The sequence below is a fragment of the Phaeoacremonium minimum genome, assembly GCF_000392275.1.
Source record: "Phaeoacremonium minimum UCRPA7 unplaced genomic scaffold PA7_03_scaffold_157, whole genome shotgun sequence".
Lineage (NCBI taxonomy): Eukaryota > Fungi > Ascomycota > Sordariomycetes > Togniniales > Togniniaceae > Phaeoacremonium > Phaeoacremonium minimum.
This window is the reverse complement of record NW_006921064.1, coordinates 16,926-42,614: the sequence shown is the minus strand read 5'-3', so window position 1 is coordinate 42,614 and position 25,689 is coordinate 16,926. Positions and strand designations below refer to the sequence as shown.

General features: G+C 49.9%; 3 protein-coding genes across 3 annotated transcripts; all 3 read right to left on the bottom strand.

Moving 5' to 3' along the window:
- Positions 1 to 245: 245 nt before the first annotated feature.
- UCRPA7_2325 (putative alpha-ketoglutarate catabolism dioxygenase protein) lies at positions 246 to 1,304 on the bottom strand (the record flags this gene model as incomplete). Its single annotated transcript, XM_007914907.1, has 3 exons — positions 246 to 728; positions 824 to 1,162; positions 1,224 to 1,304. 3 exons carry the CDS (start codon positions 1,302 to 1,304, stop codon positions 246 to 248), a joined length of 903 nt encoding a protein of 300 aa, XP_007913098.1.
- A 7,498-nt stretch (positions 1,305 to 8,802) lies between these two features.
- UCRPA7_2324 (putative glycoside hydrolase family 61 protein) lies at positions 8,803 to 9,924 on the bottom strand (the record flags this gene model as incomplete). Its single annotated transcript, XM_007914896.1, has 2 exons — positions 8,803 to 9,674; positions 9,810 to 9,924. The coding sequence occupies 2 exons, from the start codon at positions 9,922 to 9,924 to the stop codon at positions 8,803 to 8,805; spliced, it is 987 nt and encodes a 328-aa protein (XP_007913087.1).
- Positions 9,925 to 14,486: 4,562 nt separating this feature from the next.
- UCRPA7_2323 (putative glycoside hydrolase family 18 protein) lies at positions 14,487 to 19,458 on the bottom strand (the record flags this gene model as incomplete). Its single annotated transcript, XM_007914906.1, has 8 exons — positions 14,487 to 15,621; positions 15,696 to 15,819; positions 15,895 to 16,078; positions 16,148 to 16,386; positions 16,570 to 17,125; positions 17,198 to 17,506; positions 17,563 to 18,314; positions 18,795 to 19,458. 8 exons carry the CDS (start codon positions 19,456 to 19,458, stop codon positions 14,487 to 14,489), a joined length of 3,963 nt encoding a protein of 1,320 aa, XP_007913097.1.
- Positions 19,459 to 25,689: the final 6,231 nt, after the last annotated feature.

Sequence of the window (25,689 nt, the reverse complement as noted above, 5' to 3'; positions counted from 1 at the left end):
TGCCTAAGGCCTTCCTGGGGTTTGTGTACATCATAATCAGATATGGCAGTGTGAGCCGTTACTCGATTGTCCCACAATGCTACCGTACCTTCTTCCCACTTGACGCGAACCTGAAAGTCCTGGCCCTGCCTGATGTGCTATTTGGCAGAGATTCTTGTCAGCAGTCTGTTTGAGGAGTTTTGGGTATACATGTATGTGCACACGTGGGGAAGGAGGATAGCAAGACCGGGCGAGATAAATAGGGGCTAACGAACCTTGAACAGCAGCTTCAGCAGCGCATCCGACTCCTCTTGCTTGACGCCCTCGATCCGCTTCGTGAAGCCCGGGTTGACAAACAGCGCCTTCTGCCCCGTCGCGGGATGGATGCGCACAAGCGGGTGCGAGCTCTGGATCGGCTCGCGCCGCACGTGCTTGCCGTCGCGCCGCGCGCCCTCGGCCTGCGGGAAGCCGCTGTGCACGGCGCGCAAGCCCTCGAGGAGCTTCTGGATGGGCTCGCTGAGGCGCGCGTAGGATGCCGTCTGCGAGGCCCAGGCGGTGTCGCCGCCGGTGGGAGGCACGGACAGCAGCGTGAGGATGGTCACGCCGGGCGGCTGGTGCTCGTATGAGACATCGGAGTGGTAGCCGACGGTCGTGAGCTTGTCGAGCTTGTTACGGTTGCGGTACTCATTGTCGGGGCCGAGGTAGATGTTGTGCAGCTCGAGATTGTCCTTGACATGTGCGCCGACGGGCTATTTCCCGTGTGTTAATCTCGTGTAATACAGGAGAAGGATGAGATTGAAAAGTCGCGCAGGCAAAAAAGGAGAAGGATGCTGAGTGGACTTACATGAATGTGGAGGGGTCCAAAGTGACGACCGAAATCCTTCTGTTTCTCGACGCCAATGTCCTTGAAGTCTTGGTCCCGGAAGATGACCACCCCGCGCTCAGCGATGAGCAGGGCTAGCTCGTCACGCTGCTGTTCGTTGAGCTGACTGAGTTGCTGGCCACGGATCTCCGTGCCGATGACGGGCGTCAGTTTGGTTGCCTTCACAGATGAGTCGTTTGGCGGCAGCAGGTTTGGCTTGTCCTTGTTCGCGGAAAGGCCACGGTCCTTAAACTCGAAGGGCTCGATAGGTGGGAAGGTTGTCTTCTCATCATAGACAGGAAGATAATCACTGTATTTGTACTATTGAGAAGGGCATTAGAGTGTGCGATGAGGTGGGCCGTGATGAAGTTTATCAACTTACCTCGTTATGCAGAGAAGTGTCAAAGGCAAGCGTCAAGTTCTCGGGAGCTTTGCTCTCAGTTTGGGTGGTTGTTGTCGACATGCTGTAAGACAATGTTTAAGAATCACTAATAAAGTTACACAGGTGTGAAGCCCGTGTGCAGAGAGCTTGGGACAGAATGATATGGAGACCTTAAATACTAGCCGTACCATCAAAATGCCTAGACAATAGCTTGACAAGCTTGTGAGGGGTTCAATCACGTCGAGCGCGATCGCGATGTTGAGATCGATGAGACCATCTTCCACCATTCACCTCTTACAAGCGTGTGGGGGTTATCTTGCATGCCCCGGATATCGATATGTCTTGAAGAAAAGCCAAGACGCATATTTCAAACCACCATCATTGTACTGGCCGATGGATGTCGCTGCCGAATCGCTACCGATGCGGTAGCGGCAGCCGAGTATGGACACTGTTGTTTGGGAGCTACGAGCTTTAAGTATGTTGGGGTAAGCTCAACCTTCAATCCAGTGGCATCTTTGGATGAACAGTGCACACCCAGTAGTATTGCGGGCGCCCCGTAGCGTGGAATTCGAGTGTTGAAGATGGGTTGTCGTGATTATGACAGAAATGACGAAAGTCTCCGGGTACGAAGCCGGCCAATTGGTCAACGAGGATACGGCGCCGAGCGGCTGATCGGCGTCACTACTAGGCGCCCGGCCATCTGAGGCGGGAGACTACCGGCATCGGCTTCTGTCGTTCACACACACAATGACAAGGAATAACTACAACTTCGTCTTTGACAGGTTATTTAGGTCGTCTCGAAATTAAAAGGACACGGTGGAAGATGTGTTGAAGAAACGGTAGCACTAATCTGTTTCCTAGCAAAGAAATAAGCTAGCAAGCGACGCCCGGTAAGGTGCATGTTGCCAATATCTCATGTATGACGATAAATTTGTAACTACACCTACGAGTTCCTCATGGATGGATAAAGCAAGCGAGATATTCGACTTCTGAGGATCAAGATTCTCGTATATTGTTGCGAAATTGAATGAGAAGAATAACCCCTGACGATTCATATTATACCGAGCAATTGCTGGAATTCTGCAAACAAGCCCGAAGGGATAGGCCACACTCCTCGTTACGACCATTTCCCCAGAAGTCTCGCATCGGCCGTCATGATCAAATAACGTTATTGTTGATCTCGTGATCTGTTTTGTTGACAACGATGAATCTTTGGGTATTTTATTAAATGGAATACCATAGGCAAATCACCTACTAAGAGATATTTGCTTTTCGTGGATGTGACGGGCTGAATTGCTAAGATGGCATTAACTGGACAATCTGGTGCTAGGAGATAGCAAATGCGAAACTTTAGTGGAGTGCATCTGCAAATGGAAAATGCTGCAGTTGGAAATCCAAGCGTCTAGCTCTGATTTGTAGAATGAGGGATGTGAGCCAAGACATTGTAAGATGACATCAAGGGATGATCCCGAACTGAAGGATCTGTAAATTCAGGATTCTTCAACAGTCCTCCGTGGATGCAACATGGGCAATTGGCCATCATTCAAATACAACGGCCCTATTTCTTCTCCAGATAGAAACAAACGTGAAACATACTGACACACACAACCAATACATAATCCTGATAACGTCTAGAAGACGAGCTCCGGGCCTTTGATATGGCGTCAATAAGCTCTAGCGATATAGACGCCAGAGTGCACAGAAGTCTTCTGAATACGAATTTCAACCCTTATGACTTTGAGCGGCTTCCAGGAGGTTCCGTAAATTGGGTTTATCTTGCGAAATTATCAAACGCCCTCAATGATGGGACAACAGAGGTTTTAGTGAAGCACGGAGAGACACAGATGGCTACAAAGCCAGAATTTCCGCTGACTTTATTTCGTTGCGTATGATTTTGGACCTTTTTTTTTAGCACTCTGCTCACTCTGCACTTCTTTCATCCAGACTAACATGTCTTAGCGTATTGAGGTGGGTGTACTAAAGAGTCTTTCCGATGCTTCCGCTTGGGGCGAAACTGATCCGGCGGATACTTATACCTTTACTGTCCGGACGCCGAAGTTGTTTCACTTTGATGAAGAGAACACGAACCAAATCCAAGAGTACCTATCTAACGGGATCGACCTGAAGGAGTATGCTCTGCGGCATTACAGTGGCCCAACCGCCGAGTCTTTCCAGCCCCAATGCCGTCAGCTAGGAAAGGCGCTGGGTAGATGGCTCAAAGGCTTTGTAGAATGGAGTGCGCAAGAGGTTGATCTTCGAGAGCTCATAGCTGGAAATACCTTCGCACAAGATGTTAAACACATGCTCAATTTCTTGTGGCTTCAAGACCGCATTAAAGATTTCCCAGCTATCTTAGACGACGTAGGAGAAGTCCTTGGAGAAGTCGAGCAGATGGCTGCTGCAGAGAGACAGGACACAAGTAGGCACATGATCATTCACGGCGACTTTTGGACAGGAAAGTAAGTCAACACACAGTTTATTTGCCATGTGATTGATGTTCAGAGCTAAATTAGATCGTAGTGTTATTCTACCTAATGTCCCGATCACAAGCGGCATCGACGTGCCCATGTTCGTCGTCGACTGGGAATGTACTCAGCTTGGACTGCCTAGTGTCGATTTCGGGCAGATGATTGCTGAGATGTATGCCTTATGGCTATACAAGTCGATAACCGCAGGGTTATGGATGATGGAAGAATTTATCGATGCATATGGGCACGTCAGCGATGGATTCGCTTTTCGTACAGCAATTCAGACAGGTGCACATCTCCTATGCATCACCACAACATTTCCGGGCTGGGGAACTCCTGACCAGATTGAAGAAGTGGCTCGTGTGGGCAGGGATATTATCATCCACGCCTGGAAGAAAGATCGCTCTTGGTTCGAAAAGGGCAACTTAGCGGGGTTATTCAGGCAGGCTACATAGATTACAACCTATGTATGAACATGAGTTATCAGAAAAGGCTCAGGGAGCAAAATTACAAATATACGAAGGTCCAGTATTCAAGTTACAGACTTGAAGTCAACCACGTAAGAGCGAAAACGAGTCTTGAAAGTCCAATGTATCACAACTTTTAACGAGTCGAAAATGAAAAGGACATCTAAAATTTCAGACTACCACGTTGCAGTGTGTAGTAGCCAAGCTACACCCGACTCGGGGAATGGTCACGACGTAGACCTGGAATTAGCCTGGACATAAATTTACGCAAACAGCCGATAAGCGAAAGGTACAATAATAGACCTACAATTAAGCTTCTTGTGGAGATCACGACCATATTGCATACAGCTATTGTACCGTCAACCAATGACCGCGGGGCAAATATACCAACCTCCGTGTCTGTTTAGCTCGGCCGGAGCTCTGGCACAGTGACAACAAGATGATGTGGTGGGATCAATTTCGATAATTTACAAACGAATGGCAACTTGGGAGTCTCGGCCTGGGGTAGGCCAATCCCTCAGCTTTAATGAGTAGCTTCACTTTATAACGGTTCCGGCGACGATCATCCGGGTTGTCCTGAAGGTCCAACCTACAGGGTTTGCAGTAACGTAGCGCTTTAAATGCCCAAGACCGCCCATCAATGATTATATGAAGACATAGAGCTGTGCCCACCATTTGTAGAAAATTTTCAGCCATAGCGCAACGCAGTATTGGGGCCAAGGACCTGAGTCAACCGCAACTACTATGGTCATCAAAATGGGACCTGGCGCAGTATATCGGGTTATACTTGCCTTTAGCGTCTCAACATGCTTCTCGACGGCTCTAGGGAGCTCGCTTGAGCAGCGAGCTGCATGTACACGAAGCACCACAGCAGAGAGCGGGGATACTTGCGCCTCAATTGCCGCCCGTGAAGGCGTCACAGTGGCAGATATCATCAAGTATAATCCATCGATTACGAGCTGTTCTAAGCTTACCGTGGGCGGGACATACTGTCTGGAAATGACGGATTCAACGGGTGCAACTAGCACCGCTTCCAGTCCTTCCACATCAGCGGCCACTTTGAAACCGAGCGTTGACGGTGACTGTGGTAATGGCGTGACCTGTATCGGTTCGAAATATGGTGACTGCTGTTCTGAGCACGGATATTGCGGCAGAACCGATTCATATTGCAGTGTTGGATGCCAAAGTGCGTTCGGGTTGTGCAGCGGGACCCCAAATGAACCTGACGAGCCGACACAAACAATACCGTCGAGTACGAGCACTGCACCGGTTGGTGCTGTGACAAGCACTATATTCCAGACTGTGCTCACTACTGTCACAATCACGTCTACCAGTCAGCTAGTCCAGCCAACTACGAGTGTTGTCCTTGCAACATCTGTCAAGACATCGACTCGCTTGATTACCCAAACCACAACAAGTATTCTGGTTGTGACCAACACAATCACCACGATAAAGACTATTAGCTCGTTTGCTGGAGGTGGTTGTGGACCAGCTGCAACCCCAACTCCCAATGTGCCCACGCCAACACTTCCCAACACTTCAAATAACTGTAAGTCCGAGCATGGTCACTCGTAATGAATGATTTGTTAACAATGATTTTTAAGGCAAGAAGTACTACCAGATCGTCGAAGGAGATACATGTGCCGGCATTGCCAACGATTATCAAGTTACCCTAGCTAACTTGTGAGTTTCCCGTAGCGGCTTCCGGAGACGCTATACTAACAGTGGACGCATAGTTATCGATGGAATCCATCTGTTGGCCCAGCCCTTGGCACCTTGTTGTGTGCCTCGCCAATCATAGATATGGTTATTTCCGGTCTTTGTAAAGTAAACTGTGATAATCTGTGGGCTGGATACTATGTCTGTGTAGGTACTTAGAAATTGTCTGCCTCTGGGTGTACAACACGATTAGGGCATGCTCCAATTTTCGAGGACGCCTTTCATTCGGACCAACAATATCTCTAATTCTAGATTAACAGTGAGATCATACACAAACATTAAGCACACTTGTGATAAACTGGGTAATTATCCATTAAATCTCAAGTCAACTCTCGATCAAGCTGTTTCATGGGAAACCCTTCATTATAATAGTGAAGAAGGCTGAGTTTCGAGCGCCATGTGACGGACGGTAAGAACCCTTGTACCAATTCACACTGGAACTCAGCCGCATCGTGGCGCAGCCACACTTCATCTTTTATCAGCTGCCAACGCACCTCCCTTGTTCTTCGATGCTCACAGAGGATACAGCAACTGAATGAATGAAAAAAAATCTACTAGGACCATTGATTTAGTTTATTACAACATTTATAACAATGGGAAACGATCAAAGTCAGTCGAGCAAACATGGGAGTTCCCTCTGTCATCATTGCCAGTCATTGGATTTGGCGACAATTAGCCAGCTGAAACTAGCACATGAAAGTCTTTCGGATACCATTTGGGACCGGAAGAGAAAACATACCTGGAAGATAGAATGGCAGGATAGTGAAGAAGCAGATCTCCAATGTACACTCTGCAGGATATTACGCATGTACGGAAACAGACTCGGCGCGCATTCGGCTCACACTTTCTTCAAATGCGAGAGAGTGGAAAACTCGGTTTTATTTGAGTCTATTACCATACTACCACTCTTCTACTGCCCCACCTCAAAGACAAACAGACTAAGGATTCCAACTACGGTATATATGGTCGAGTAAATTATAACCTGATTCGACGGTGGATGAAAAGCTGCAATGACAATCATAGTGCCGCGTGTCTGAGCCAGTTCGGCACACCAATGTCCGCTTTCAAAGTCATTGATAGTACGACAAGACGGATTGTTACAGCCCCAGAGGGATGCAAATATCTGGCCCTTAGTTATCTTTGGGGCCATCAGAGCACTACAAAGGAACAGCAGCATTTCAGTCAAGGCAAGCTTGATGATCATGTACCACGAGTTGTTAAGGATGCTATAGAGGTGGCACATGAGCTTGAGATAGGATATGTTTGGGTCGATAAATATTGCCTCGACCAGTCCGACAAGCCGGAGAAGCAAAAGCTGATCCGTCAAATGGATCAGATCTACCATGATGCTACAATAACTATCATTGCGGCAGCAGGCAATGATGCAGAGTACGGTCTACCAGGTGTATCAAATGTCTCCCGGAACGAGCAAATGTCCATCGACATTGGGAATCGCAAATACTTAGTCTTTCCAGACTCTACAAGAGAGGTGCGACAGTCCATGTGGGCGACCAGAGCTTGGACGTACCAAGAGGCACTACTTTCACGCCGTCGTCTCGTCTTTACCAGGGAACAAGTCTATTTTCAGTGCATGAAAATGCATTGCTGGGAAGGCCTCAGGGCCCCCTCTACCGCTTTGCGGCGCATGAGATATTATCAATGCTTTCCAGAAGACGGCATCGGCAAATACCCTCGTGATATCGTCAAGCGTTTGAATGAGTATGCGTCGCGACAGCTGACATACGAATCAGACGCATTGAATGCGTTCCTTGGCATCTTCCGACCCTACGAACGCAAGAATATCTATCATTTCTGGGGTATTCCGTTCTCCTTCACAAACGATAGAGATACAAATATCCACTTTGCCACAGCTCTGGGCTGGACTACACGATTGCCCGACCGTGCTAGACGGAGAGCATCGTTCCCGTCTTGGAGCTGGGCTGGATGGGGGCAGTTGGACAACCTAACCATCCCATGGGAAAGTGAAGGGCACTTCACGAGCCTCAAAGCTGAATTTCAGATTCAAGTGAATGACTCTTCTAGGAATATCATGACGCTACCGCAATATGCTCGACGTATTCAGAGTGGGGCTGACTTTTCAGATTTCCCGCCGATCATCTCTTTGAAAGGACGAGCTTCTAAGTGCCGTGTGGGCAGCCCATGGAACGTCGAATGTGACCTTCCTTCTGAATTGACATCCACGTATGCTGTGTCAATAGTGCGACTGATGGGTGTTCCTGAAACTGCTTACAGTGGGTTTGTAGACGAATCGCTAGAGCTTCTGTACATCGGCTGCCAGAACTCCTCGAGCCTCTTCTTCAGTTTTCTCATCGTCCAAAAGCAACAGAATAGTGCTTTCTATGCTCGCATCGGTACATTGAATGTGGTTCTGAGTCGTTGGGTTGACAGCCACATCACGGATATTTCACTAGCACGACGGGTCACTCATCCCCGTAATGAGCTTCTCGAACCAACTTTGCATCGGATTGTTATGCAATATTTGGCAGACAATTGGGAGTTGAAGGCATTTCTTGTAGAGTAGTCATCGCAAGTACCTTGGCTCAGAAGCCTTATGTTAGCCCAGTGCTTGCTCCTAAAGCGCTATATACTCTGTTCTTCAGACATCTTTGTTGGAGAGGTGTATCATAAGACTTGTAACAACAAGCTCACATGCACGTGGCTTTTGATTGAGGCATTAAATATGTCAAGAACATGCCTTCGTTGCAAGGATCCATGCATGCATTGTCTATTGAGTCTGCTATATTTACACGAAAAGAATATCTATGCTACACTGTGTCAGAATAAAAACATCTTCAGGCCAAGGCTTGCTTGGCCGAGGTGTAGGCTCGAGCACTCTTAAAGTTCAGAACAGGTTTGGTCCAGAAAGCCAGACATGTGTTCCCATAGCCACCAGGCTTGAAGGCTTTAGTGCAGTGCACGGCGAGTTATGGTGCGGACGCCTCCGCAACGGATCGGAACGGTTGTGGTAGTGGGAGCAGCAGTTGGTGCTGGCGCGTCGGAGGTCTCTGGAAGAGCAGCAGCCGAGCTAGTCGGAACAACTGTGACGAGTGTGGTGCCCACAGTGGGAGCGGCAGTAGTCGGAACTGCAACAGTCGGCTCAATAGCAGCAGAGCTGGAGGCTGAGGCTTCAGCTGCTACGGAACTGGTAGCAGCCGGGGCTGGGTCCGATGAACCCCCTTCGAGAGTGTCAACCTCTGGCCCGGGAATCGGGTAACTGGTGAAGGTCGTGTAGAGGTTGAAATGAATGCCTGGATCAGCGTAGGTATAGCCAGTGTTGAAGTCGAAATTCTGGCTGGGGACGGCGGTACCGGAGCCAGTGACCTCCAGCTGAATGCAGCCAGGGTAGAATTGAGCACCACGGGCAGAGTTCACGTCGAATGTGGCGTCAGCCTCGTGGAGGGCAATGATCTCCTGGCGGAGAAGATATTTGCCGGCTTTGAGCGAAGAGGGAATTGTAATATCATTCTTGCCCGAATTAGCCTTGAGCTTGTCAATAGCCCATTGCGTGCCGTCGAAGCCATCCTCTGCGATCTTAGTCCAGATGGCCGAAGCGCCATTTGTTGCCGTGTATGGAGCGATGTAGGTTATGATGGGACCTTTGTGGCTACCATCGATGATGTCGTCGTTACGGTTGTCATGAAACCACTCGATGCTGACCTTATCACCGGCAGCTGCTGTGACAAAGCTTCCAACTTCAGTACCGCCGTTGACATTACAGACAAGATCAGGACTGGCGAGGTCTTTGACGGGGCTGTTGTTCGGTGGCGATCGAATGTCTACAAAATATCAGTTTATAACGATCGAAAGAAAAAAAATACTTGATCTATCAGACTCATAGAAAATTCATGTCTGAAATGAAAAAGTGATAGCACTTGAAGTATGGCTGGCAAAATTGGATCGGTTTCACTCACAAACTTTTTGGCCGTTCCCCTGATCAACATCGTTGACCCACACACCGAAGATCTGCGCATGGCCCAGGGCGGTACCAGCAAAGGCCAGTGCAGCAAACCCAGCTGTGAAATGCATGTTGTTGTCGCTTTTGTAAATCAACTGTGCTTCGAGAATGTTATGGTTTGATCGAGTCTTGAGCTGGAACTGAACCAAATAGCGAATGTGAAAGGTCTGTATAAGGAGCGTAGACGACTGTCAAGTCAGAAAAGAACGAATGGCTCAGCCAGAGAGCAAATGAATGGATATTGAACAAGAAGAACCAGAATGCTGATGCAGCTGATGAGGCTCGAAATTGGCAACTGAACAGCAGCCTTCGAGGCTTAAGTATGTCGGCGAGGACTTGTAAGCGAGCTCATCACATTGAGCCAGTGGAGCCGCACACTCAATGTCGACGCCTTCATTTTGCTTTTGACTGGCAAGAAGGCTCAAAGGGAGTTTCAGGTGATGGCTTCTGTGGTGGGGCGTGCAGACTTACTCAGGGGGCGAGATGAGGCGGCTAGAGCCCATCGTCGAAGATATACAACGCCAAGAGAAGCGCAAGCCCGCTAGTGGGCGCCTACCGGAGCCAGCCGAGGGCAATGGCACAGTACATCGTGCGCTAGACAGGGAGGATGAGCCCCCATCTCATCATTCTCACGACTTCTTGAAACCGTCCTACAGCGTGCTAATGTAGGGGTTGACCAGGGGCCACCCACGGTCCCAGAGCCGTGGCATGCATGTTGCATTGCAGCATAGATTGGCAAATCTGCGGCGCTCTGGGATGTGAGAACATGTGGAAGCGATGACAAGACGGGCCAGTGTGCCCCCAGAATCCCTGGCAATAAGGCGATCACCATGATCTGCCCCAAGGCACATCTTCCCACCCATGGGCACATCCTCGGGCGACTGACGAGGTCGGCAGGCAGCCCGGCGCTAATCTCTACTGGAACTAAACACCATCCTGTTGACCCTACCCCAATATGTGCACCGTCTCAGATTGTATGGGCGGTCCTTGGCCAGATTGACCGACGGTCATCGAAATGATGGCCAAGTAGCTTGATTGTGCTGCTCAGGGTATACCTGGTGCGGTGTTAATCCACGAATCGGATCGTGAGAACCGGGAAGATACAGCACGTTAGACTTCTTATGATGAAGAGGATATCGCAATCTGCGAGTATTAACTCTCACGTTTGCAGGTAACAGGGTAACTGGATGGTCGCGATGCAGTCAGTGACGCCGAAAGCTCTCTACCGCACCAGCGCGAGATGACTCTGTCGGCTTACGGTCCCCAAACTTTCAACTTCTTTGTAACAATCTTCGCGGCAATTGACATTCCAGTGATTAACCATTCAAAGCCTTGCCAAAGAACGATAAATTGGATAGTATTGGTTGATTCAAGGTCTGAAGCAGCTCGCCGAGGCGCAAGAATCGTCAGAAGCTTTGATCTGGGTGGTTGTTTTTACCTTGTTATTCAGCATAAACGCCACTAATTTGCAACCCAAGTTTAGGTAGACTCCACGATTACCTTTACCAAGTTCGATGACTTTCAACCCCACTGTTCCGAAGGTTAACTTGTGAGACCCTACTCGACGTTGAGGCCAATTGAAGCCCCTAGAATGGCTTCAATACTTCTGGCGATAAGTTCAATCCACCTATTCAATGGTGGTTGATTATCATTGTCATCCTCGCCGGACACTAGCGATGCCCGAAACAGTATGTTGCCGGACATTTCAAATGTCCGAGACACTACACAAAAATGCCCTGGGCCGAGTCAGGACTTCCACTTTGCACACAACGGCATGCTACAAAGTACCGAAAACATTCACATTATCGGAGATCATTGGATCGTATGCAACGCCTTCATATTGCCTCTGCCAAGATTGAATGTGAGATAAGCGTGACGGCCTAAGGCGCTTGTCGAGCGGCACAGAACATCGTCCTGCGCGGCTATCATTTCGCCGCACGACTCAAGGGCGGCGCAGACGCAATGCGCCAAGAAACATCGTCAACGTCAGCGTTGTCTTAGCGGATTGGAGTTATGTCTGGGGAATCTGTCACAGGGGAGTCGAGCATAGGAGACACCTCCTCAGGCACGACAGCTCGCGCTTTGCAGGCACAGAAACCACAGCGGGTGCTTGCGTGCGTCCTGTGCCAGCAGCGAAAGGTCAAATGTGACCGCAAGTTTCCGTGTGCAAACTGCGTCCGAGGTGGATCTCAATGTGTGCCTGCTGCTTTAATTCGACGCCCACGGAAACGCAGGTTCCCCGAGCGCGAACTGTTGGACCGTCTCCAACGATATGAAGACTTACTCCGGCAGAACAATGTCAACTTTGAACCGATGCATAAGAACGCCTCTGATGGTCAAAGCTTGACGAGAGTGGAGACGCTGGGTGATTCTGATGACGAACACCCAAAAGCTACGGGATCAGATTGGTCGTCAGCATCTGCAACCATTAAGCCCGAGAAGCCATACGAGGCTAAGTACTGCTACCTCATCAAAGATTTTTATGTCTACATAGCTAACCAAGTTAGGGAGTTTTGGAACACTGTCAAACAAGTGGTATGGTTGGTCCTTTGAGTTTTCCCTTTCTGACATGGGACTGTACTAATAAGCCGAGAAAGTTTCGAGACTACGACTATGCTAGCGACTCTTCAACAGAGAATGTTCGTGATGCAAGTGTCGTCAATGCTTGGGACAAAACGTTTAGAGGGGCTAACGATCACTTCTTGCTTGGGACACGCAAGACACCCGTCGACCTATCCGTATTACATCCTGACCCGGCTCAGATTTTCAGGCTGTGGCAGATATACCTGGATAACGTTGATCCGCTGCTCAAGGTCACTCATCATCCTAGCTTGCAAGGACGCATCGTGGAAGCCGCCAGTAACATAATCAACATCAACACTACCCTTGAGGCAATCATGTTCTCCATTTACTGTATCTCTATCCAAAGTCTGTTGCCTGAGGACTGCCAAGCATTGTTTGCACTTCCAAAAGAGGATCTTCTGAGCAGATACCAGTTTGGTTGTCAGCAAGCTTTATCAAACTGCAATTTTCTGCAGACTGTTGATCGTAATTGCTTGACCGCGTTATATCTTTATCTAGTGCGTGTATTCCTTGAAAACATTTTGCTCATGTTAACATTGTCTACTAGGTATCGATTGGCCGTAGTACCCATCCCCGTGCACTATCCTCGATGTTAGGTGTGGCTATTCGCATTGCCCAACGGATGGGTCTTGACAGCGAGTCTACGTGTTCTAAACTACTACCATTCGAAGCCGAGATGAGCCGTCGGATTTGGTGGTCGCTGATGTTGTTTGACAGCCGCGTGAGCGAGCTGGCTGGCCATAAATCCTCCATATTATCGCCTACCTGGGACTGCAAAGTGCCCCTCAATGTTAACGACTCTGATATTCGACCTGGGATGAAGGAGCCTCCAGCATTGCAAGGAAAGACAACCGAATCCCTTTTCTCGGTTGTTCGAAGTGAGCTAGGAGACTTCGTTCGGCAGACCATGTTTCATTTAGAGTTCACTTGCCCAGCCTTGAAGCCAATCATCGACGATGACCAGCGTAGCCGCCCCCCGGACCGGGACACTCTGGCAACTCTGGAAAAGACGATTGAGGCCAAGTATATAAACTTTTGTAATCCAGAGAACCCACTCCACTTCATGGCAATTTGGATGACAAGGACATACCTTGCTAAATGTCGCCTGATCGAGCACCATTCTACATATTCTAGTTCTGTGGCCCACCAGACAGAGTCACAATATGACACTGCAATGGGATATGCGCTCAAAATGCTGGAGTACGACACCAAGATCTCAAGATCACCGCTTGCTAGAGGGTACATCTGGTTCCTTGACTATTTCTTCCCGTTCATGGCATACATGCATATCGTCCAGGATCTTAAGAGGCGACCAGTGAGCAAGCAAGCTCAAAGGGCTTGGGATGTGATGAGCGATCACTACGAAGCTCGTTTCTTGGGTCCTTGCCTCAATGACAGTTCTCACTTCGCTCTGTTCGCCAAGACAGTTATCCATGCTTGGGATGAATATGAAACTAAGTTCAAGCAATTAGGAAAGCCCTTGATAACGCCACGTATTGTTTCACATATCAAAGGTAGGCTGGCACGAGGTGCTACAGGGGTGCCAATCAGCAACATGCAGCAACATGGCGTTGACGCGGACATGAGTATACCTAGCTTGCCGCTACCGTTTACGTTCGAGGTTACGGGTATGTCGTCCGATCTAAGCGATCAGGATGACTTCAGTGGAGGAGTATTATACCCTGATATAATGGAACAGATGCCCTTGGATTCGGGAATGAGACAGTTAAACTGGGCTGCTATGGAGTGGGGACTTGAAGAACGCTGAGATTATAGGGCAGACAGCATGCGGTCTTAAAGGGCACACTCCTCTTACTGTATCACCATATGATACCCAACTCTCAAAAATCAAAGGCTAAAAACCAACTAGTGGACCATTTGTTAGAGAGTGAACCGGAGCCGGGAATCCTCAATCGTTGAGAAATATTTTCACCGTATGATGCCGCACTTTTCCTACTCTGGCTGAAAGCATATACAACCTTTTATGATTACTAATGATATCGATTGGTTGAACTGAAAAGCTGTAGATCTCAAGGCATGATTTTAATGTTTAGTATAAGCCCCATTCAACATCCTGGCTGTTGACATCTCCTTTACAGTCCATCTGGCCCTTGGCACCGACTTTACCACTGCCGCCAAATTGTTTGACGGATTCGGTGATGATATCGACGATATCCTGGGCCCCAATATAGAAGTCGATGTTGCCGTGCTTGTTAAGGCCCTGGATGCCGAATTTGCAGTCGCCATACTGAACAAGCTGGTGTTGCGTGCCAATGGCGTTTTCGACCTCCCACTCGCCCTGGGTACCTTTGATATTATTGACGATACCCATGCAGTCGTCTACCGAGGGAGAGGCATCGCTGGTTTGGTCGACAAACGAAGAATCCTCACAGTCGCTAATAGAAGGCTTGACATAGCAAGGATAGTTCTCGACGTCTTTATCCACGTCGGTATCTGACCAGGCTGCGAAGGCAACATCAGGGCTGCACACAGGAATGCGGATAAACCCGGGCGTGGTGACATCCTGGTCCATCAGATCATCGAGTGACCCGCCGTTGGTCGGATCTGTCTGGGCGCCACCGTTGGCGTTGCCGTTTTGGATATATGTGCGGACGGCACCGGTGATCAGATCGGACACGGTGACACCGCCAAAGCGCGACCCATCAAGCGTGTCGATACCTGGCGGTGCCGAGAAGTCATTGTCAGTACAGGTGACCGCGCAGCCATCGCAGCTGCTACAGTCCTGGGCATCGCCACTAGGATCAACGAGATAATACAATTTGCCATCATAGCAGCCTGCTGTTTTATGCATTGTGTCAGTGCTCAGGTACTCGTCCTCTGGGTCAACGGTGCCGCAGTCGTAGCCGGTGTCAAGAATAAAGGCTCGTGTACCGGCGACGGACCATAGAGCTGGAATGGCAAACGCGAAGAAGGCTTTGGAAATGCTAGCCTGGAGTTCCGCAAGCGTCGTGCCCCCCGCAGTGACATCTGGGTATGCCACGGCGTTGTTGACAGCACCCTCAATCATGTGGCCGTCGGCGATTAGGCTTGTTAACAGACTGACAGATGAATCCGTGCCGTCGAAAAGCTGTTTAAGAGACATCTCGGTAACATTACCCCAAGCAGAGACTACCTGACCCATGTAGTCGGAGAAGGCATCTTGCTTTTCAGCAGTCCAATCCGAGCTGTATATTTGATCATTAGCTCATCAGGAGCACAAGAGCGGCATAGAAAGCTAGCTAGTATGGGGATCCCTTACTCGCCGCCTTTGCCTGAGAGTGTTCCAGCAATAGACACGCCGAAGGACACCAAAGCCTTTCCTGTGTCCTTCCAATTGTCGTATGAGACCGAGTTCGCCCTCCAGTATGGCATTGACTTCAGGACTAGAACGCAGCGTCAGCCATCCGTAGTAGGAAGGGGGGATGATCACCATTGGGAAAGATTAAGTCAACACATACTAGTGTTCAAGAAGCCGGATACGGCAACAGTGCCTACTAAATTTGTGCATGCTAAGAGGATTTGCAGCCATGTGTCATCGTATGGGGGTGGAATAGGTGCAAATTGGTTCTCGAAGTCTTTGAGCGCTGGGTCCAGAGACGCCGCGGCAGCTTGGTAAAGGGCAGTAACGTAGCTCGCATACATCTGGATTGGAATAGTCGGTTAATATATACGGCGTTCAATATACGAAATGTCCCTCCATCCCTCACATACCTCATGGATTATAACCATGGAGTTCCAAATCTCGTAGCCGGCCGCACCTGAGCCACCGCCCTGGAAGCCAATGCACTGCAAAGTCTGCTCACAGTTGTTGGTAGTGAGCAATGATCCACAGTCGGCTAGCTCGGGTCCGTGAATGGTGTTCGAGACAGACATAGTGAAGTGTGTGCCCTTAGCCTTGTCGAAGTCATTCCATACATCGATGACATCGGACCAAGCGTCAGGTCCATCCACTATGTCGCAAAAGGTCAGCGATTATCGGGTTAGGAAATAGAGGACTAGGCAAGGGCTTTGATAGGAACGTTTCAAACCACTTTCTAACCTCGAATTTGGCTGTTGTTTTTATATTCCAAAAATAAAAAGAAAGGAAAAGTCCCCTAGAAAAGTAAGAGACGAGATTGAAAAACAATACTCACTCATGTTCCAGCGCTGCTGAGGCGTCAGGCCGTTGATATTTTGCACGGACTGGTCGTCACAGGCTATGTCGGTCCAGTTGCCGTGTCTATCCCCCTCAGCATACGGATCTACACCGACTTTGATATTGAGCTTGAAAGAGTCCCATGAGTTACTGGTGTCCGGGGCATCATTGTATGACTCAAGATCGCTGGCCCAGTTGGTGGTACCTCCCATTGCCAGCCCTTTGTAGAGCGCAGAGCGTTGAGAACGGATGGAGTCATCCATAAAGGCTACCCATTGAATGTCATCGTAGACAACAACACGGCTGTTGCTCGTGCTGTCAACAAAGTTCTGGTTGACGCGGCTGGAATTATTGTTGACGATGTCATAGATTTCGGCGTCTGAGATATAGCCAGCCGTACCAGTACATGGGCCTTCGGCGGCGTTAGACTGTGTAGCAGTGCCAGTGTACAAACAGTCATGCGTATAGCAACCGGCTTGGGCCATAGCAAACGAACGACCGTAGCTGCTTACGCCGACAACGACTTTGTTTGAAGCCACACCAGCTTTGGTGACCTGCAAAGAGTGTCAGTCGAAGTGGGCTCAGGTATTGAAAGACGTTAAGGAGAATTGGTCTAGGGTACTCACCATCGCCAGGGCAGTCTTAGTCTCGGTTAGATTGACGTGGCTACGTAGGCACATTCCGGTGCTGCAACCCTCCTGCGAGAACTGGTTGTTCGCATCCCATTGGCCATGAAGATCATATGTCATGAATACGATGTAGTCAACAACCTTGGAAATCTTGTCAATGGGAAATGCTTTGAGATACCAATAGGAGGCGGGGGCGGCAATAGAAATCGTCTTGCCAGGAAGCAGATTCTTGAGCACGACTAGGAACGCGAGATAATTGGTTCCATCATCATCATTGCCAGCAGGTATGCCAGGTATATCAGGCTCCTGTTGAGGGTTAGAAGCTATGCGAGAGACGAGCGTTAGCTTACGGAAACACTCACCCCTGGATATTCCCAATCAATGTCAACGCCGTCCAGGTTGTTATCCTTGATAAAATTGGCAATCTTGGTGGCCATGGTCAGGCGATTTGCAGATGTGACACCGGTACGGAAAATGTTGTAAGTGGCTGGCTCGGTCGAGAAGGCCCAGCCGCCAAAAGAGAGCACTCGCTTGACGTTAGTCAGTCGCTGGAAAGCATTGAATTCGTAGGTGCTGAGATCATCTCCCGTCGACACCTCATAGTCGGCGCTCAGCACGCCGAAAGCAAAATGAATGTGTGAGAATTTGCTCGTGTCGATTTGGCGCGCATCCTGGTACAGGCAAGGACGGCCGAAGCTGTAGCCTTCGTAGTAAGCCAGGCTGATGAACTCGGCCGGTGCGCTGCTCTTCACCACGTCAGTGCCACAGTTCGAGATGCAGCCATTAGTTCCTGGCTTGGCTGTTCCAGGCGCTCCCGTATTTGTGTCGGTGCAAAACTCGGCTGTTATACCGCACTGGCCCCAAATATCACAGCAGGCGTTGAGCGGGCACGGGTTGAGGCTCGAAATGTTAGCCGTGCCGCTGGACGGCGCCGTAGTGCCGGGTTTTTGAGGGCCACACACGGCATTTGCAAGGGGCGCAGGCATAGGCGGCGTGCCGCTGCTAAGACAGATGATATTGCCAACATACAGCAGACTGCAGCCGTTCCATGCCCACGTGTTTTCGTTGTAGCTTTCAATCTCATCAGTCGTCAGGCTGTTTGCAGCGGCAATGCCTGAGCATGTGTCGTCGGTTACAACCGTATAAGTTGCGCACGACCCGTCACTGTTCGGCTTTGGCGTGAAGTCATGCAATGTGCCAGCTGAGCAGCACACGTGCTGTAGTGGCACTAGAGTAGAACAGAGAGTTGAGCTGGGATTGTACTTCGTAAAGTCACTCGCCGAGATGCCGCATTTGCTAGCCAATGACGCACAGCTATCACCCGAGGCCACCTGAATCGTGGTGCAGTCAGCACGACGTTCTAAGCTACTGCCGCGTATCGTCCGTCGGGTTGCGCTACCTGAGAATGTTGCATTGGTTCCATTGACCGTTCCATTCGAGGCTAGTATCAGGGGTGTCATGAAGCTGGCCGTGCTGGTGATATTCTGCGTCGTTGAGAACGCCAGACATGTAGCGTTTGCCCATGACTGCAGCGCCTGTTGGATTGGAGTGAAGGAAGTGTTACTAATGGCAATGAACCCAAAGATGTGATCACCATCATAGCCTTCTCCGCACAGCTCAAGAGCTACGCTGCCGCCTGTATTGTTGGAGCCATATAACGAATTCTCCATGGCCAGGAGTGCGTCACTCGCCGTCGGCTGAACTTCAACGTACTTTCCCATGTAGAGACCGGCCGTGCTGCTGACGGTTTGCGCAAACAATACAAATGGCGCATTGTTCGCCCCCGTGAAGCCGTCGGCCATGAAGCGGCGCATCTGTTTTGACAGAGCGCGCAGATCAACACGCTGGGGAGCCAAGTCACCCCAGCGGCCAAGCGTAAAGGATGCATTGTTCAACGTCTGTACGGCGGCCTTATCCGCGGCGGCCTCAATGCCCGCCTTCTTTGTCGTGCCGAATGAAGTGCAGGCATAGATGCGGTGCGGCATACTGCCAACGTCAACCGCATCGTGGAGAGAGAAGTGGTAGAAAACTGTCTCTTTGCAGTGTGCCACTTGGTCCAGATTGTGATATGCTGTCCAGTTGGCCGGGTCTGGACCCGACACGCTACAGAGGGTTGGGCAGTTGTTCCGGCCCTGGTAAGACACCGCTGCGGGTTGCCGTATGTGAGCTTGTAAGCCCGACGCAGCCTCCACGGACCCGAAGGCGAGGAAGAGGCCCGCAGTGGCCAAGGCAGCTGCCAGTTGTGAAGCGGGGAGCATCACGTCGGCGAGGTAAAATACAATTAATCAACGAAGACAGCACCAATGAGATGAAGTAGCCGAGCCAAAGCGACTGAGGCGGCCGATATGGCTGCTGCTGGATTGCTGCTTGCCTAGTGGCCCTGCTCACTTCGCTGAGAAGCAGGCGAGGAGCAAGACTGGCTTATGTACAACCACTCAGGCGTCTACATACTCCAATTGACTCAATCAATGAGCACACGTTCCTCGCCAAGGCGTTTCTGTAACATAAATCATGACCGAGGAATAGATCCTCCGACACACTGCGCCATTGCTCGGCCGCCATAGGATCGGTACGAGTGCGGTGGAGATGTTCAGGGGCATGACAACCGCGGCAACGCAACGTTCACACTTTACAGGTCATATGAGCGCGGCCCCCAATGTTTGGGTGCGTTAAGCATCATGTAATAAGAAAATAGGACAAAATCGGCATGTATAAATGCTGCCGTGCCATCAAAGGATCTAGCACTGGAGTCTAGCCCACCTCCTGGCGCTCTGCTCGGTAGGGCCGATACGTCTACCCATTCTCGGCACTCGGTGAATAAACTTGGAAGCATATTAAGAGATTGCCTAGTAAAAGGGCTTCCTTCTGAGATAGGCTTCCCATCCTAATCAAAGGCACTGCCTCCTGCCGAAGCCATAGGAAACCGAGGCTCAGGCGCGGGCACGGCACGTTCGCCTTGTCACCTTGAAAGGCCGCCATACAGACTACAGAAGAGAAGAGGGGAAAAGCAAAGCAGAATGTTGCAAAGCATAGCAAATAAATCAGATATGTGGGAAATGTACGCATATCCTACGCTTCTCTCCGCGAGCTGCTACTCGCCTGGTCTACACATACAGCAAAGCCATGAAAGCTATCAGCCCACTCGACAGGACCATGTATCCAGTATCTAACCTTATCGAGGCCATATTGTGAGATGTGCAGCTCACGATAGAATTTGGGGCTGAGCAGGCCGTTGCCGTAAGGTTGGCCAAGATACTGCTCGCCGTGGCGGAACTGACTTGAACTGCACATGGGTCTCCCGCTACCAGCGGCTGTGAGTCTGAAAAGACGGCGCACATGCTGCGGCCATCATATTGCGATGGTAGAGTTACGTCTAGCGTACCAGTGAGGTTGAAAGCAAAGTGGCTCATGTTGCTGCATGAGTCGCGATTGGCCGTAGCCGCCACGAGGTCAGGCTCCTGTGCGCCGCTTTGAATTGTGAACTCCATGCTATTGTCCCGAAAGCCGCCACCAAACGTCAAGGCGCCGCCATTGGTAGAGCAGTTACCGGCACTAAAGGCCCAGGTTAGGCGATACGATACCGCCTCACCGCCGTCCGTTGTGTTTAGCCCGGTAACATACGTATATACATACGTAGGGTCGCTATTTGAGAAGTTTGTTGTCGTTAAGTCCAACGCAGGGCTATGGTTGGTAGTGTTGCGGCCGGATGTATCCCAGAGCGTTAGGTCGAAACCTGGGTCGAGCGATGGCGCCAGTTCCGCGTTCTGGAAGGCGAAGACGATTGGGAAAAGCGAAGACGGCGCGTATGTATCGTTGCGAGGGAAGATCAAGTCAACTTCCACCGTAGCTGGGAAGGCCATGGCACCAGCCTGTGTTGCCCATAGAAATGCGGCTGGCAACATGGTGAGAAGCGAGAGGGCGTCCATCTTAATGATGGATGGAGCAGTAAAAGCCAATGAGTAAAGCGAAGTTCAACTATCGCGGGTTGAAGAAAGATGCTTTCGAATGGAGCAGTGGAAAAGGCAAAAGTTGTTAACTGTTCAGACCTGAATGGGGTGCCGAGGAGACATGGAGCAGACAGAGGAAGCATCAACATGGGTGAGACTAGACGTTCAGGGGGTAGGCATGATAATTGAGCATGGCAATCTACCTTCACGAGCCGAGTCTCGCCACGTGCAGCCAAGTACTGCCAAGTGTAGCCAAGTGCGCCCTCCCGTGTCTGCGGGATCTGCTATCGGCCCCCACTCGATCCACCTGGAGGCAACTCGACAGGGCTCGGTCTTCCCTTGAACTTGCTGGTTCCATACTGACCAATCATGGCACGGGACTGAGACCGTGGATAGTTTTGATACAACGTCACGTCTTCCATTTGTTCGGTCGACGTTTTTGTCCTTTCATGGCGATGGCACGGTTGCTAAGTAGAAACCAGGATCTGATCCAGACTCATTCTCATGACATGTAAGACCGCAGAGCTAATTCCTTGGCAAGCTCGTCGGACATGCCCTCTTAGAGAAGGGACCAGGGACATTGATACCAAGTTCTAGGTCTCGCGTTGTGAGCGTGATTTAAATAGCCGCAGAATGGTATAAATGGCCATGATGCAAACCCACCATCCGTTGGTTCGATCTTTGCTCATTGCGCCGTCCTGGTCACAAATCGTCTCGTTGCTCTGATAGTCCCCCATTTTCCATACTTTTATCAATTAGTTGGACAATTAAAGCCATGGGCCTTGCTTTTCTTCTTGCCTTGGGCATAGTCCCTCACTTGATCGCGGCACGCGTCCTCCAAGTCCGTCAGAATGTGTCCTGCGACTTTGAGACTGCCGCCAACAACGGCGACACTTGTGCATCTTTTGCCGCCGGGTGGGGTCTGACGGAGAGCAGCTTTGCGGCACTCAACCCAGGTGTCTCATGTCCGGGCAATCTGGTTGCCGGACAGAACTACTGTGTCATTGGTACAGTGACAGCAGCAACATCTACTACAACTACGGCTAAGGCGACAACGACCGCCAGTACCACGGCTAAAGCTACCACAAGCTCTAGCTCGACTAAGGTGTCTACCACACCGGTCACGACCACAACATCTTCTTCGTCATATGAGCCGACTCAGTCAGGCTTGGCCGCTAACTGCAACAACTTTCATCTCGTGGTCTCCGGGGATACCTGTTCTGTCATCGAGTCACAGTATGGCATCAGTGGCGCTGACTTCGCGACATGGAACCCTTACATTGACTCAAGTAAGTCACCAAACTTTGAACAAACAATTTTTATTCTTAAGGCATACTAACCCCGCCAGCCTGTGACAATCTCTGGCTCGGCTACTACGTCTGTGTTGGTGTGCCGGGCGCAAGCACGATTACGACCACCTCTACAGCACCTGCCACGACTACTTCCAGCGGGCCATCACCACAGATGCCTAGTATCGTGAGTAACTGTAACAAGTATTATCAAATCCAGTCCGGTGATGGATGTTGGTCTATCGAACAGGCTCAGGCCATCACATCAGACCAGTTTCTCTCGTGGAACCCTTATGTAGATGCTAATTGCGACAACCTGTGGCTCGGATACTACGTCTGCGTGGGTGTATCTGGTGCGACTAGCACAAAAGCAACGACCCCAACTACTACTACCACAGCTACGCCAACAGGTCCCTCGCCCCAGATGCCCAGCATCGTTAGTAACTGCAAGAAATTTTATCAGGTCCAGTCTGGTGACGAATGTTGGTCTATCGAACAAAATCAGGCTATTACTTCGGCTCAGTTCATGTCCTGGAACCCTTACGTCGATGCGAATTGTGATAATTTGTGGCTTGGCTACTATGTCTGCGTTGGTTTGTGAGAGTGGAAACTCCGCTTTGAAACCACACCGTGTATCTCTCAATAGGATAGTTTGATAGTCTTAATGCCTAGAGTTCTATACCCATTTTGTGCGACTTCTAGTTCGCCCTATTTTCGACCCATTTTAATTTCTGTTCACGGCGCCTTTGGCAGGCATCTTTATTAAGTGAAAACATTCATAAGAATATCACATCACCCCACAAAGCGCAGCTATGCTTAAACGCCTTTACAGACACCCCGATTAATAGTCCCTGCGGGGGACGGACAGTTCCTAAAGGAGATGTGTGACTGGCAGATACATTAAGGACATCCTAACAGCGGGTCATGCAGAGGCTTGCATCTGCCTTCTTCTAGGGGTTTTGGACAAGGATCAAAGAAGCTTGAAATGAGCGCCAACTTCGGTCATTAAGTGGATTTGCTGTCATTTAACGCCACAATTAGCTCGAAATATTCTCGATTCGTTCCTATCGTGTGGGGCTCAATCTTCATGTGCATCCAGTCTTGCCAGTCTATCCTACGCTAATCACAAGTGATTCCACGAAGGATTTGGTTTGGTTGCTTACTGTTGGGAGAATGGCTGTGTCCTTGCATAATTCCCCTTTTCTCCCTTCACTCTTCCGGACCGGAGTATTCAAGTCCGTATCTTGATTGCGGCACAGACGCGCGGGAAGCGACCGGCCCGGCCATTTAGAGCTCGGTATCGATGCACGTTTCCGCCACCCCGGTCATACGACCCCAGTCATTAAGCGCGCGCATTCTAGTACCATAGGTAGTATTATTCTTGACGATAGAATCCTGGAGGAGTACTTACCCTGTCGTTTTATCGAATGCTTCTTTTATGATGAGCTCGCTTTCCTGCAAGCCGGAGGCTGGCACGAGACGATCCCGTGGCATGACACGACAGCGGTAATTCAATACTTTGCCTTTTCGACGTTGTCTCGCTGGTCGAGGCACAGAAATCATCTCAAGAATAGCCGAGATTTTCTAAACTGAACAGGAAAGTGACATATACATCCGCTCATTCCAGTAACGGTCGGTGATATAATGCTCTTATGGACAAGTTCGATCACATTACGTGTCACATCGAGCTAAGAGCAAAAAGATAAAGACTGCAGTCTACCAAGATGTATCGCGACAACCCTCTTGCTAGGCATGTTGATTTTAAGAATTGTCTTACTAGAGTAGGTATATGACCTGGTGATGTATCTGTGGGCGATGTCCGGATTGTGTGTGCTCCTTCCGAGACACTGTGTCAGAGCAGATTTCCTATCAACAGTGGTCAGAAGTCACAATGAGAATCAAAATGTGTTGGTGAATGTGAATGCACATTTCGTGAGATCAAATTATGTTGACTAGTAAATTTGAGAAGTGAGTGTATAGAGGCTTGATTGGAGAGGTTTCCAGGAGTGTTCGTACAAGTTTAGCAAATTCTTTCCGGATTAGTTCTCAACTCGAGGTTTGTTGGCCAGTTTTAAGGTTCGCATCCTGTGATTAGCTAGGTTGTACAGATTGAATGTCAAGGATATCTTAGCCTAGCGAGGCTTCAAGTCATGAAGCTGAGATATGAGGTATGCACGGGTTGTTGCCGCATACTTTTGATATACCCGCGGAAGATATTGTGTTGCTCGGTCGCTTCGTATCGAATAAAACAATATCGTTTTCTGCCGTATTCTATCAAGTCTCCCGTTTCTTGAGGTTTTGTTTGTAAAGCCTATCGCGCTTAATGTTAGCCACATCGAAATTTGTCTACACGCAGAACAGTTGCCCGGCCCCCTTGTCCGCGGGCGACGTGCAAGTCGTAAGAGCTGTGGGGCTGCCGAAGAACTTCTGCCCGTTTTCAACATTTTCAAAGGGATTTACTTGTAAATCACGAAAGAGAACAGCCAAGGACCGATTGATCTCGCGGCGAACAAAGCGCAAATATCACAAATGAGTTCTTCAGCTCGACCATATCGTTCAAGAACTATTCGGACCCAAGTTGAATCGTCTGAAGCGGCCTGGGCATTCCGGGAGTTTTCTGCCGAAGCGAGAGCTGATCTGTGGGGCTTAGATGCGATGCTTGTCGAAAGAGACGAGTTGCATGCATTCGAGACCGGGTCGATGACGAAGTTTGTTCGCTTTGCCGTCACCGGCAACAGACTTACACTTTCGTTTCAGCGCCTCAAGTGCGGAGACCACGGCGCATGACAGCCCGAGCTGTGAGGTCCTCACTAACGCTATCACCATCTATTGAAAGAAGCCCCGTTGACGTGCCGGGCATCGAGGGGCAAGCGGCTTTCCCTGTCCGTGTTCGGGGTAATGATGAGGAACCTCTGACACCCAACTGAGGGGACCAAGCAGTTGGTTCAACGGGAGTAAAACGTTTCTTGATAGAACCTACCTGTACTCTGGCCCAAGCAGCTATCAAGAGCCCCATTTTCTGCGTCATTTGGTCTACGAAACCTCCAATGCTTTGGGGACGTCTCTGGACTGTTTGGCGGGTGGGAAGTCAACGAGAGGCTCCATCGTATCTGACGCTCTTCCCAAACCCCTATTTGGACTGTCATGCAGAGATGTACTCACTTGAGCGGGTCGAGTCCATCTTCTCTGCACATCAAGACGAGCTATATCCGGTCCTAGAGCCTCGAGAGATATTTGAGACCAGAGTAACAGA